Here is a 14,974-nt window from a genome sequence, read left to right as displayed (position 1 = left end):
TTTGAATGAGTCTAATGAAGCATCAGAAAACATTTCACTTGTCCTGCCACAGTACGTCACTAAAACCAGACTTGGGTCACAGTAACGTCAGGAAGTAACAGCACATTGCACTGTTGCAGAAAAAAAAACTTCAAACAATGCCCATTTCAAACTCTTAATTATACAAAACTCAGGATTTTTAACAAAAGTAGCCTGGAACAAAATTTAGTAGGTAGCCCAACACATCACATTAAGCCATACTTTCAACTGTTCCGACAGGACTTTCACTTCTTAAAAAATTGACTACACATTGCAGCCACGAGAAGTAAGTTCAAAGATACAATGGCAAGAGAGCTTATTACTGTGCCAAGGGAAATGGGTTTAGCCTGCACTTAAAGACATTCAGCAAAGCAATCTTCGTTTTAGCCACAGGCAAGTACATACAACCATTTGCAGATTTTCTCAAAATCCTCACAGCATCTGCAAGGCATTTTACATATAGGGCAGATAAAAATCTCTGTGAGAAACTATGTCCTATTATCCCTTATCAAACATTCTTAGATTTAATTTCATGCTTACAAACAGCATGAATCTGCCAGCTGTAATACTAAGACACCTAAATTTTGAGGTGTGTCTTTCATGGAAAGGGGAAGAAGCATACAGGTCTCCATCGGGTTTTGGAATAGGTTGTAGAGGTAATGCTCTACTGCATAAAATGGTTCTAACAGGAAATGCAGCAGACTAGAGAGGATGATCTGTGAATGGACAAACAATTTTATTACTGTGTTACACACAGCGTTTATGAATGCAATATAGCACCCCAAGTATATTTCTATAGACATGTTTACCTGTGTTTTTAGACAGCTATAATTAACTAATTCTCATGGATAGATAAATAACTGGGCTAAGTAGCGACTTCAACTAATCTACTTAACTATGTGAGCTCTTACTATCCAAGTACTTTGCAAAGAGCGCTGAGACACACCTCTGTATCTGGAAACCTATCACAGCACGATCTAGAATAGTACCATCTGAGGCTTTTGCAAGAGGAATTACTGCCCGAGTTCCCATTCCTAAGAAAAACCCATTCAATCATCAATCACCACAGACAGCCTCTGATCACTTAACAGGCTCTGCCTCTTCTCAGTAAGACAGATTCAAGAGATTTTAGACACAATTGCAAGAAGACATGTGATTTGAAACAAGACTACAACAGCTATGAAATACCAAATATAAAGTATCAAAAATGATGCAGAACTACTGAGCATAAACAAAGTTTAAGTTAAGGCATGTCTTAAGCATGCACCAGAGTCAACAGACTATAGCAACAGCCAAGCAGCGTTTCAAAGAAGAAAGGCTCACCCTTTCTATAGCTTCTTTTTCCTGAGGTGTTACTTGAATGTAGTTCATATGACCATTTCCAGCTTCTGCTACTCCTCCAGTGCTGGCACCATCACCACTGCCACTTAAACCCTGGCGGGACTCTAGAACTGGCTCATTCAACATATGAATAAAATGTTCCTGGTGTTGGCTTATTTGCTGTGATGCATGGGAGAATAAAAAAAAAAATATATTCAAATAAAGCATGTTTAAGCTTGCCAAGATGCAAGTAAGAATATTTATTTTCAGTGAATTAAGTAGTCAAAACAATGTGTAAAAAGTGCATAAAGAAAAATCCTTAAATCTAACCATAAGAAATGCAATTACGTATTTCAGTTCAATTGCAGTGACCCTTCCTTCTTCCTGATGCCCTTTATACCTCTTATAAAGAAACTCAGACTCACTTCTAATGTCACAGAAAGTATGTTCCGGACAGCAACAACTGCTGCAAAGTGAACAATAGAGTGTCATAACTGCTATTAACACACTAAATCAAAATTAGCAGCATTATTTTCTTAAGATTCACCTGCAGCAGTTGAGGGTTTTCCCGTCCAATCTGCTGTAGCAATGCCGGTAACAGAGATGGATTTTGCTGAATTATTTGTCTCATCTGCTGGAACTGAGGCTGATTTCGTAAAAACTCAAGTGGATGTCCTGAAAAATCAATGAGATAACATGTTTTTAAAAAAGTTGCCAAGATTCTTAATGAAACACATACCTACATTATAACTAACTGTAGATAGAAACAGGACATGAAAGTGGACAATACACCCCTCACTGAAGAACAGAAGAGCTTGCTTCCTCGCACTAACTTACTCTATCTTTAAGCAAGAACTCTTTATACTAAGGTTAAACAGCGCATTTTCTTTTCACCCAGCCTTCTCTTAAGATCCAATAGCCTTCTGTCTTTGATCTCCAGCAGTTTTCTCTTTTTATGTCTTACCTCTGAGTAACCTCATTCAGAGGCACCTACCCAGCCTGCTGCCTTGTCTCTATGCGTACAACAGAGTTCTCCACCTCCTGCTATAGGTCAGTTCTGTTCTTCTGCCTTGCCTTCCCATATATCCTATACTGTTAGGTACTGCCTTGAACTCAGCAGTGTCTGAAGTGCTCTGAAATATCCCATTCCCCCCATTCTCTCTTCACAGATGATGTCATGCGTGCCTGTCACTAGTAACCTGTACGTTTAACACTCTAGCCTCTGTCAAGGCGTTCAACTTGAACACCAGCTCTGCCACAGGCTGACAGACCTTTCCTACTCCTTGATTATGCTCCTTTCATATATTTATTTCCCTTTAAGACAAGAGCTGTCTTCAGCAGACACCAACCACTCTGTCCATGTGCTTCACTACTGAGTGAGGAGTCCAAGGATCATGGATAGGTCTCCCAGGTGCTAGACCTCACAGCCTTATTGCAGGTTTCTCCCTTGATATCCCAACTTCCAAGTGGTAAATGGATTAGTATAGTCACAGTCTGCAGCGCACAGTTAGCCACAAGAAGTATGAAGCTAGAGTTTAAGTGAGAGAAAACACAACCCCCTCCACATGGTCTTACATTTAAATCCAGAATATCAAATCAAATGAATTGTGCAAGTTCACAGCATTCTTAGAATCTTCATGCTTTATTCCAGACATACCCACATGCAACAAGCCATTTGTTCCAAGCAAGTACCACACTTGTAATTTCCATGTTACAGCTCTTACCCAATTCACCCTGATCAGTTCATAAGCACGAGGAACTTAAAATTCACTGAAGCAGAGAATGCTTAAGTGCGTGTGTTTATCACATCCTCTCAAATATAAACTTTCTTACCTCCTAATGAACTAGTAGTTGTAGGTATAGTTGCTACTGCAGCTGCCACTGCTGAAGACTGAGAGGCACCAGTGCTTGCTGCTTGAGGGGGTTCAGCCACAGCCTGATTGTCTCCAGGTATACCCTAAAGCCACAGTTCAGATAATTACCTACAGAATGCTAAAAGATATTTGTTTGCTGTATGTATTTAGTTTTCAGAATGAAGGAAAACACATTAATGCTTTCACTACAAATACAAAGCAAGATGCTGGAAAAGAATACTGTGAAAAGAGAAGTTTTGGTTTTTTTTAACAAGAAAAGTATGTGGTTTGTACGGTGAGGTAGTAAAGCATGCACTGCATCAGTTTAAAATACTTTTTACTCCATAAACAAATACTTGCTTTGAATCCCGTTCTAAGATATTCGATGCGAGTGAAAAAGTTAAAACTCAAATATACTGTTATAATATGGCAATTTATGCAAATAAAGTTAGATTACAGTAATGGGATGTTTACAGTGAGATTATAGATGCCATACAATCTGGCAAGCAATTAAGAAGAGCTAGAAGAACGTGGCTCTTCGGAACTCTTTCCTCAACACAACAGTGTGATGACTGTCATTTACTGTATCTTAAGTGCGAAAAGGCCTATATGTTACCAAGTTTTAGCAGTTAAAAAAAAAAAACCAGTTAACTTGCATTTTGTTTTCCATGTGCAAACAACTTTATATAGGAACTAATTGCTCAGGGCAATGGAACTGACACACCTAAAAAAGAACAGCAATAGTAAATTAGAATCTAATAATCTAATAGTAAATTAGAATGCGGGTTATACAACCAAGACAGACCTTACTCTATTACCTTTCTACTGCATGGGAATCCTTCAAACTTCCCACCCTAACCATGCTTTCCCCACTGCCACTCCTGCATCAGATTTGTACTTTTCACACTCCTTCCTGAAGCCTACAAACTTAGGCAGGCTGGTATGGGACAGACACCAAGAAAGATTCCTGTATGACTACAAGCCCTGGAGGTACAGGCAAGGGAAGTGGCCCGACAGGAACCCAAGAGGCAGACTCCAGAGGGCAGCAAACCAGTAGAGGAGCAATGTTAAACTAACCCCAAAGGGGCAAGACTATATCAGATCCTCTACCTCACAACACTCATCTTCCAGGGCATCAAAAAATTCCGTTTTTCTACAGTCTTCCAATATAGTCAACGCAGATAAGTCTGAGAAGGCAGCAGCACTGGTATACCTGAATATATTTCACCTGTCTCAAATCAAGGAGGCACCCTTCAGTTTGGGAACCACAAAACATATGGAACAGTGTGTGTGGAGATAATCACAGAGCTTCAGTGTAACTAGACAATGAAGAGGTTAGGCAAACTGACCACAGAAATTCCTGGTACGTAATGTACATTAGAAGTCCTGCTCTACCATGTTCTTCACATAAGTTCATGAACAAAAGGACAAATACACAGCTGATATAAAGGCCACATCTAAAAAGTGAGAACTGGACAGTGCTCCAGGCAAAACTTTGCCTTAACTGTGAGATAAGAAGCACATCAGGGTATAAATCATCTAGTCATCAAGTCCATGTTTAAGCCACTCAGCAGAATAAATGCAAGCTTTCCCTGTAACACTCTTCATTACCATTATATGGCTTTGTCAGCTTGCTACACATCCCTCCCTCCTCGGGGGGGGAAGAAAATTCCATTCATGACATAATTCTGAGGTAACTCTCTCTTACCAGTGCCTTACAGAGCATGACTTAAATACAGTTTCCCATCAAAACAGTTATTTCTGGGAATCTAAGTATAATGTAGGAACTCGTGTTAGTCTTACAAAATTACTGGTTGATTTCACCTGTTCACAGACATATGCTGTCACTGCAACCTCTGCAGATCAAACAGCAAATGTTTGTTCAAACCTTAAGTTTGCTGTTGAACGGAAGCACTGTGGAAACTAGTCCAAACAAATTTACTTAAGAGATAATTTGTCATCTTGAACATCATCTTAACTCTTAAATACAAGCTTGAAGTATCAGTCTGCAAATAACCAAGACTGTGTACAGCTGTAATCAGACAAGACTAGAGGGGTATATGCATTGTTCATACAGCTATCCAACAGAATAAAGCGTGACAGCAATTCACATACAATTAATTTTGAATGTAAAAATTGCTTGGAGAGCAAAAAGGCTATTTTTGCCTTATGGTGGACTAAAACAATTGTTTGCTGTTGAATTCAGCATCAGAGCCATTTTTAGCTGAGATTGTTCCCCACAGGGTAATAACCACATTAGGCCTAGCTCAAGGAACGTACACATTTAGAACAGAATAGTTCCAGTTGGCAGGGAACTACAACGATCATCTAATACGACCGCATGACCACTCCAGGGCTGACCAAAAGTTAAAGCCTGTTATTAAGGGCATTGTCCAAATGCTGTTTTTAAGCCACTGACAGACTTGGGGCGTCGACCACCTCTCTAGGAAGCTTATTCAGTGTTTGACTACCCTCACGGTAAAGAGATGTTTCCTAAAAGTTCCCAAACTAAGAGTTTGCAACCAATGGTCTGGTTGTTGGAAGAAAGACAGACTCCTTCTTAATTAAGGGTTAAGAAAACCTTGTATCAGAAAGAGATTTCAAGCTAAATGCCTCCAAAGCTGAGTCTGGGGCATAGCAAAAGAAACAGTGTCTTTTGGAATTGAGACCTCCACCCATGACCATGGCTCAATGACATAGGACATCTAGATCCTCAGCCATGAAGCTATGAAAACTAAACAGCTTGTCATCTGAACCATGGTCAACAAGTGGAATCTTCAGGGCTGATTTAAGGAAGAGCTGCGTTTTAAGCGTAGATAGTCTCTTGACATTTTCTTTCCAACACTTCAGAGACACCTTTGGTGTACTGATTCTTTAAACCAGGACAGCGGTATACACTTACAGCTCTCAACATCTTAATCCTACCCTGCAGCTTACATAAAACACTGATGATGGTTTGGAGGCAGGTGAAGTAGAAGGCAATGAAAAGGTCATCAATGGACCCATATTAACTAGTGAATCTTTTTCTGATGCAGCAGGGTGGTAAAGTATATATTTAGACCCCAGCAGATCAAGAACATTTAGAAAGACCATTTGCAGCAACAGGATTCTTCTAAACAGACAATAGAAGCCTGCCGGCTAATACAGTCTGTAAGAGCAAGACTGTTCCTCCCCACCCCCTTTTCTAGCAGGAAGAAGAGGAAGAACAACAAAAAGATGTTTACAGTAAAGGGTAACATGGAACAGAAAGGGACCAGCTTATATAACAGAAGGACCCATTTTAAACACAGGACCTGCTGAAGGAAGAGAAAGAACTGCCCAGACCAGCCAGACTGAATCTATTTATCAAACGTGCCATGCGTTGAACTCCATCGTAGGGATGCTCTATTTCTATTCAGAACTTCCTGAACACAAATAAGCTAGGGCAGGGAAATACCAGACTGAGTGTACAAGCACTACACACTGTATGTGATTGGCACATGCACAGCAAGCCCGACACTTACAGGAGGCACTGGACTTATGGTATATGTACAGATTAAATGAATGGTAAAATCAACATTTTTAAGGCATGAAAAACAAATGTTTGAGATTCCAAACTTATAGCAGATAGATTACTAGCTACTACAGCTATGGCATTCACCCTTAGGGCAAGATAATATTTATCACCTTTCATTGGCCTAATATTAGATGAGAACCGAACTTTTTACATTAACGTATTCAAACCATTTGTTGTCTGTTTAAAAACTACAAGTTGCAAAGCCTTGGGATCATTAATGTAAGTAGCAAGCATGCCAGTGACTTGTACCTGAAACTACCAAAGAAAAACTTCATTATCAAAAGGAAAGTTTTATAACTGGAGGTAAAGATGCCAGTTTTCTTATCAACCTATGAGAAATTCAATCCACATATATGATGCAACCACTGTTTCAGGATATCTGGCTTCAAGATTTTAATGAACTTCAGATTTGGAACAAAGTAAAACCGCATCAGGGAAAAAAGGGTATGCTAGAATGAAAACTAAATGCGCTGGAAATACTGATTAAGCAACAATCTCCCAGACAGATTCTCTGGTGCTGACAATTCACCTGTCAGATTAAGGCATACAATGACAAGTAATCCAAAAAGCCCCTAAAACAACTCACAAGATTTCTGTTAAAGTGAAGCTACTCTTCTATTTCCCCCCATGCCAATGACGTTCATTCACCCTTCAAATTACATTTATCAAATGAGAATTTTCTTCTGCTCCAAAACACCGCTTAAATTAAAACATCAGTTAAATTAAGCACACTTTAAAAAAACCCTGAAACATATTTGTTTGGAACAATAAGAACACTGTGCAGTATTAGTAAAAACAATTAACTGGAACTTAAAAAAATGCCTTTGTGATGTTACAGATAACAAGTAAATAGAAGTTAAAGCTACTCTTCAGTGAGTACAAAATAAAAAGTGAAAGAACAAGGTGTAGGTAAAATAAACTGCTCACCATTAAAAGGTATTCCACCGCTCTGTCAGGATTGTTGAAGCTGGCCCTCAGCGCCGCAATTACTTGCTCTCGTTCATAGCCCATTGACATGATCTCAGTCACCATGTTCTCATAGGACTGACCTGTCACTAGAAGTAACATGACCACCATTTTAAGGGAATAAGGCAAAACAAGCACAAAAAAGTTGCAATGGTTAAGTTTAATTTCTACCCAATTTTGAGTTGTTCATTGAAGAATTTATTCTTTAGAATAGCTCATATTAAACTTGCCATGGTTCTGTTGCTTTAACTCCAAATATATTCTGGTTGTTTCATTATGCATTTGATTGGAACATTAGAGGGTAATGAACACAATGCAAACTTCTACTGAAAAAAGCAGCACTTATGATACTTCCGTACTTGTAATTGAAATAATATTCCTCTCTATGCTTTCATCTAAGGTCAAGGGCATCCTCACAGCTAATATTCAATTCCTGATGTAATCAAGAAAAGTCTCCTGTAGTTAAGTTTGGAAATTAAACTTTCTAGGCAGAAATATGCCTGTCAAACTGTTAGCCACTGAAGTTTTTCCAAATAAAGACTTTACTCTAAGCTACAGTTAGAAAGATGACAAACAGTGATGACCAAGTTACAACTACATTATTGCTAAGTGCTGGTGATGATGATCAAAGTAATTTAATCAACTTAACATTGACCAACTCAAGTCAGGCAGAAGTTACACTCAGGAAAGTCCCTCAAGACCTCAATGAGGGTTCAGGAGAACAAGCTGTCTCATTTATTTCATGTATATTTGACTAGACATCCATCACATCAAATCCCTCACCTCTTACAGCATAAATTGACTAAAACTACCCTACACCTGCAGCCATCAAGACAAAAGGGTACACACACTATATACGAAGCAATTTAAAGACAACTGATCACTACACTAATGGTATCATAAGGAAATTTATTGTCTCCTTTCATAATCTGTTTTATTTCCCTTCCTTAAAAGCAGACAGCAGGTTTAACAATTCAAAAAAATAACTATTCTATTATAAATTGTAGTTGAGCAACATCTTAAAGGTTATATTCCCATGCAAAAACAGAAGGAAAAAAAACCCAAACACAGGCATTAAAATACCATCTCCTATGTTGGATAAAGGTATTCCTGATCTCAGTGGAACCCTACCACTGACTCTGTAACACTAGCAAGTTAGTGGCAGGAGAGTTAAATAATTAACAGTCACCATAAAAGCAGTAGATTAAAAAAAGTAGAGGAAACAAATACTACTACAGCTACTCTGTTAAGACAAGTAAGTCACAATTAAGAGAACCAAAGAAAATATCAAGTTTTATTTCCTTAGGGAGAAGGTGTTTAACTCAAGCCAACATTAACACAATGACATTGCTTGATTTTTAAAGAATGCTTCTAAATAATCAGTGGATGTATGACTGAGGGCAATATACTCAAGAACAAATAATAAAACAGCACTACCCCCAGGATACTTGTGAACTATCCATAAATACAAATAATGGATTTACAACCTTTGACTAATTTGAGTATTTATTGTTCAGACTTCAAAATAATAGTGCCAACCTGAGTTTAAGGAATGGTAAGTTCATGTCTTTACATACGACTACAAGATCAATCATTTTACATCTACCTTCATTTTTTCAAAGACATAAAAAAAACCCCTAAACTTTGCTCTAAAGATACATATTTCTGTACATATCTGCAGAGAAGCAAAAAAGCCAAGCCAATGATTGTCCCAACACAGTGATTTTGCTAAACTTACTGCTCGTGTTCCTTCTTACCCAGCACTGGTTTACCCTTACTACTGCTAATAAACTAATCAAGGAAAACCGCAGGCAGAACTAATTGATATAATTAGTTACTACGTAAACATTTCTGTAGTGCTTTTTCAATATAAGCTAGGTAGAGACTAGAACAGCATGAGCGATTTGGTACGGAAAAAAAAAAGATGCAAGAAGGTCAACTTGCACTGGACAGACTGCTACATAAGCCATAATTAAAAGTCAAAGAAGGAAACAGAATTATTGCAAATTTAGGCACATGTACTCCATATAGAGTCTACTTACACGAGCCATGCAAAAGTAAGACCAAGAATAATAACTCAGGAATTGCACACCAGCAATGTCATGATACAGTCAGACCCTTCTTTACATACTGCTACTGCAAACGGTTGTGAGGACAATGCTGAACTGATTCTGCTCTTTGCTTTTATCTTTCAAGTAATATTTTAAAGCTGGATTAACTTTCAAATCCAGTTTATCACACTCCCCACAATAATTCTTGTCATATGCCCTAAAGAAAGCTTAGGCTGCTCCAGTGAGAGACATGGCTGCACAGGAACTGCAACACGTGCAGATCTTCGCAAAGCCACATCATCTTCCAGCCAGCGTATCTAACTGAAAACAAAAGTAATTCAGTAGAAACTGTTTTTGAAGTGAAGTCAATTATCTTCAGACAATTTAATTATGAAGCCACAGTAAGAACATACCTAGGATCCTACTTAGGATGTAAAAACATGCTACATGGATTTGTTTAAGCAAATTCCTTTTAAGACACTTTCTAAAGAAAAAAGAACCATTAGAACTCATGCCTATTGCCACTGAGCATTTTCTGGCATATAACCCTTGCAGTATGCTTACCTAGCAAATTACACTCAATGCCTGTTATTGCCAAAATATTAGGGACGTGGGTTTACTGTATCAGATACCAATCAAAGAACTTTCATATAAAATGGATAGCGAGGTGATGCTCTCCTGCTACATTTAAAGGAGTCGTTGTTTTGTCTTTTTTCTTAATTCTGACAATAACTGAGCCAAGACTACCAGCTCAATTAAACTTGTTGGTCATTATTATTAACATGAGTGTTTGTGACAACCACATCTTGTCCACTAAGGTACAATGAACAGTTAATGAAGCCTGCAGCTCTTTTGGTAGCAGCAGTCACTTTAAAAATGTAACAGAACTCGACTAGTTGTCTCCTACAGTATCTGTCAGCTATTTCAGCTCACATTTCTTCAGCCTAGAACAGTATGTCATAATATAAGAACTAAGCTGCAGGCAGACAGACTAAACCTGGTGGCTACCACCAACATGCATAAAACATTACTACTGCTGCTAAATTGCCTTGGGCTGCTTAATCACAACACCCACCTCCAAAAGATCCACACATCCCTACACAGAAGTGTAAGCGAAACTTTTTAGTTTAACTTTTTGCACCAAGTTGCAGTTTAATGTTTACAGAGATAAGACAAAATAAAAAAGCCCATCTCCCCCTTATTTCTGTGCCTTAATTTGCTACTCTCTAAAAAAAAAAAAAAAAAAAAAAAATCACCTCCAAAAATTTAAGCAGGAGTAAGGAGTTCTGGGTTTGCCTAGTATTTTCCTAGCCACTAAAATCAGCATAAATGAGGGGCAGAACTTTCTATTGGTTTTGTTCTGTTTATTCCACTGAGAAACAAAGACATTTAAACTGTCAAAAGAAAACTGAATTGACTCTATGTATATGGAGGCATTCATTCCTCAACCCAGACAGCAGCGGATTTGGTGAATTTATCTAATCTAAATGTGTCAAAAGACAGTACTATCGAAGCTGGAACAAGTGAATAATAAAGGCAGCCATTTTTATCAGACCTGCATACTGGGAAGCAAAGGTGAAAAGAAAAGCGTATACATATTTACATCGAGTCTTCTATTCAAGCCACTTCAAACTGAATAGTTAGAAGAGAAATTAAGGCAAACGGGGAAAAAAACAGGAATGATAAGGATCTTCCTTTTACACAATAAAAATATATGAAGTGAAATATTCTTCAGTAAAGAAGGTCTTGATGCTGGTTTTAAGATACCAACTTCAGGTCTTAGAGAAGAGTACTTTGATTATAACTTTAACAATGACAGATACAGAAGAGAAGGTCAACATCTGCTAATCCGTCATTTGCTTCTGCTGCACCAAAATAATGTCTACATTAAAAAAACACTCCACTTACCAAGTGCACTTATAGCATCCTCAAAAAGATTTGATCGAGATGTATCACCTGTTGTACTGTAAGATGAAGACAAGTGCAATGGTAATTACAAAACTTTGGAAAACTTCCTCTTTTTCAAAAAAAGCAGCAGCAGCTGTAACTCTAATAGCCCCTTTTGTTTCTAAAAAACCAACAAAGCTTTCCAAAGAGCTCTCTTTTGGTCTTCTAGTGAGACCAGATTTTACAAACTTACAATGCTATCATTTTTAATACAAGGCCAACCTTCCCCCCTACCCCCCAATAGTTTGGCTCTTGCCCATCTGCTCAGGGATTAGCCATCTGCTTGCTTGAATGCTTTAAAGGGTGGGAGAATAAGGTGGATTTTCAAAAGCACAGAGCAGTCTCACTAACTGCTTCCTCATGGTCACCAGTTTGACCTCAATGAGGATCCAAGGAGGTCAGTGTCAAGCACTTATCAAAATCTCAGTACTCTACTTTCCCAGAAATATAAACTGCTAACATTTGCAACTCCATCTGAAGTTATCAGAGCTGTTAAATTACAGAATTAAAGGCTCACCTCCATGAGCACCAAGGAACACAGAGGCAGACCACCAGGCACAGGAACCCCAGTTAACTCCGTCCGAGCCAAGGGTGCCCCTTTCCTGGCTCCTCCCAGGGCTGCAAACTTAAAGCGTCAGCCCCTTGGTCTCAGGGTAACACCCCTTGACGGGTCAAAGCAAGAGGCTCTCCAGGTCTCCTTACAGATCAAGGGCAATACTCTCTACAGGGTGGTGTGACTCACCATGGGGTGCCAGGAAAAAGTGATTGGGAATTGTGCAAGACTTATTATGGGATATCTAGGGGAAACAATGGCAGGGGAAGGGAAGCATCAAGGCACCCTGCAGATGAAAGACTTGGGTAAAGAGAATGAAAAGAGGAAAAAAAGGGCCAGTCACATGTAAACATGTCCTGTACCTGATCCCCAGTTCATCCTGCCTTCTAATTAAACTCCATTTCTAACTATTTTTCATGCTGGGGCATCTCTTTATTCTATATGTATGTGTGTGTATGAAAGTCTAAGTGCCCACAGCTGGACAGGGAACCATGAGTCACAAGGATCCACACATCTGCGGAGCCAGCAACTGCAGAGACCAGACACTGTGGAATTCTCAGTGCCAGGAACTGGAGAAGGGGCCACAGGGGTCCACGTGCCTGCCACATGTTGACAACAGAAGAGACTAGAGTGCATGCATATTCTGTTTAGATGCATATGCTGGTGTGTGTGTAATCACCAGCAAGCTTTAAGCTTGACTACAGCGAGTAGGGTAAGACACTTGAGAGCCATGTATTGAATGGGTGTCAGTCAGTCAACTGCTGGAGAGACCAGAGGGTCTCAGAGAGGAGCTGCTGAAAGACTGTAACCTCTGGGGGCACCTACTGGTAAGGTCATAAGCCTCAACCAGCTAGTGGAGAGACCTGTTTGCATGTCCATATGAATGAAGCAACTGGGAGACCAGGGGATCTAGGGACTAGCTACCAGGTTCAGTCCACGTGTACAGCGAGTTCCTGGATGGATCCTCTGTGGGTGCATATGCGTGCAAAGGGAATCTGATAATCAGCAACTGCAGCAGGGTTGCAGGGCTCAGGCAGTCACATGCCCAGGTACCAAAAACTTGGGAGACTAGGAGTTCTAGAAGTCAGCTATTGGAATAGAACATCTAAGACCAGCTACTGGAGAAATTCATATTGTTCATGTGTATGTTTGTACGTATGTATTTTGCACTACTGGGCTTTGCCCTGGGTAGCTAGAGGGAAAAAGGATGTGACTGCTGGCGTTGTATGGTTATGGTTGTTTGAGTGCCTTTTTCTTCCTGCCTGTGTTGACCTATGCAGCCAGCCATATATACAGGTGTATACATATTGTGTGCATGCACTGGGACGGCATGTTCCATCTTGATACTTGATATACCTGGGGACAAGGAGCTGCAGCAGCCTCGCATCTGTCAGGCTACCAGAGTCGGCAACTCCTATCAGCAAGTGAAAGATTATCAGACTGATCTGAATCAGTTCTCAGAAGATGCCACTGAAAATCTAACAAGGCACTTAGAGAGATGCATTTTTTTATGTAAGAAAAAATTTGTTCCAACAAGAATGCTTCACTAGTATCTGTCACTAGTAAGATTTACAGCTAAAAAAGATGAAAGGCAAAACAGGACACCAGCTTGCCTGGCCACGTCTCAATAAATCTTCACCAGCCTTAGTAATTTAACTTCTAAAGCAAATGAGAAACAAGCAATACTCCCTGAAATCAAGGGAGGTGGTAACTATAATGTATTTGTTATTCTCTTGCTTCCTGTTAACTATGTACACTGAGGCTCCCTTACTGCAGTTTTACAACACTGTAATCTGTACATGAAAACCTGGAAAGCACTGTTTCAGTATCAAAGATTCAGTCCAATCTTTCAGCCTACTGGACAAATTGAGCAGCAAAAACCCCTGCCTGTTCACGTTAAAAAAAGTCTCTATTCCATTTTAAAAATATGTCCATTTCTTAGAATTGCAAAATTAAATCATCAGTCAGGGTATTTAGTGCAAGAAATTTGTGATGATGACATTTTCAAGATATTAGGCAATTGCAAGTTTTGTTTCCTTATCATCAAATCAATTATTTGATGGTGTTTGAATACAACCACTTCAAAAATTACTGTCTTGTGCACCAGTATTCACATAAATGACACACAAACAACTGAAAACCAGTGTATGAAAAATGAAGACTTGATGCTATGCAGCACTTCAAGGGCCATTAAATCATAGTTAATGACATTTTTATCCCATGCAATATTTAAGCAACTTAAAGTGAGCAAAAAAAGGCCACAGCATACGACACGGATGAAACCTCTAACTTCCATTTGATTTTCTTAAGTGTAGAGAATTTAGGTAAAAAGCTATCACAACTCCCACAAACATCTGCAGATGGGCCAAGGAGCATTCAGAACAAGTAAGCTTGTAGCTTTAAGACATTACAGGATTAAGAGCAATATGATATCCTACATTTTGGAAGGAAAAGCTCTTTCCAGAAATTAAGAGAGACTTACAGCAATAAAGAACTTACGGTTCAAATCTAACAAACATGATTCAAAACACAATCAGAGGCCTATGAACAGGACAGGACACATTCCTCTGAAGTCTTTAAGAGCTTTGTGAACAGTAGATCCCCACACAGGTGAATATTCTCAGTCTGAAAAGAAACTTGTGCCACAGTGACTCCGAAATGCCTAACAGGAGAACAAGCCCTATTTAACTCCACTCCACAGGTTTAGTCC

At 39.2% G+C, this 14,974-nt stretch overlaps 1 protein-coding gene across 6 annotated transcripts in view; it reads right to left on the bottom strand.

The window, feature by feature from the left end:
* Positions 1-14,974, bottom strand: part of RAD23B (RAD23 homolog B, nucleotide excision repair protein) — a 50,432-nt gene that overhangs the window by 12,982 nt on the left and 22,476 nt on the right. For all 6 annotated transcript variants that reach the window (XR_004842808.1, XR_004842809.1, XM_035900699.1 and 3 more), the window contains 5 exons: positions 11,673-11,728; positions 7,675-7,802; positions 3,172-3,295; positions 1,886-2,013; positions 1,342-1,518 (listed from right to left, as the gene is read on the bottom strand). Coding sequence is in view for 4 of the 6 variants with exons in the window: in XM_035900699.1 (XP_035756592.1) it covers positions 1,342-1,518; positions 1,886-2,013; positions 3,172-3,295; positions 7,675-7,802; positions 11,673-11,728 (613 nt within the window). In the remaining 2 variants the exon portion in view is untranslated. The remainder of the gene's footprint in view (positions 1-1,341; positions 1,519-1,885; positions 2,014-3,171; positions 3,296-7,674; positions 7,803-11,672; positions 11,729-14,974) is intronic.

Source organism: Egretta garzetta, unplaced genomic scaffold (genome assembly GCF_000687185.1).
Source record: "Egretta garzetta isolate BGI_Z169 unplaced genomic scaffold, ASM68718v1 scaffold850, whole genome shotgun sequence".
Taxonomy (NCBI): Eukaryota; Metazoa; Chordata; class Aves; order Pelecaniformes; family Ardeidae; genus Egretta; species Egretta garzetta.
Note: the sequence above shows the minus strand (reverse complement) of the source record. Positions and strands in the feature narration are given on the sequence as shown.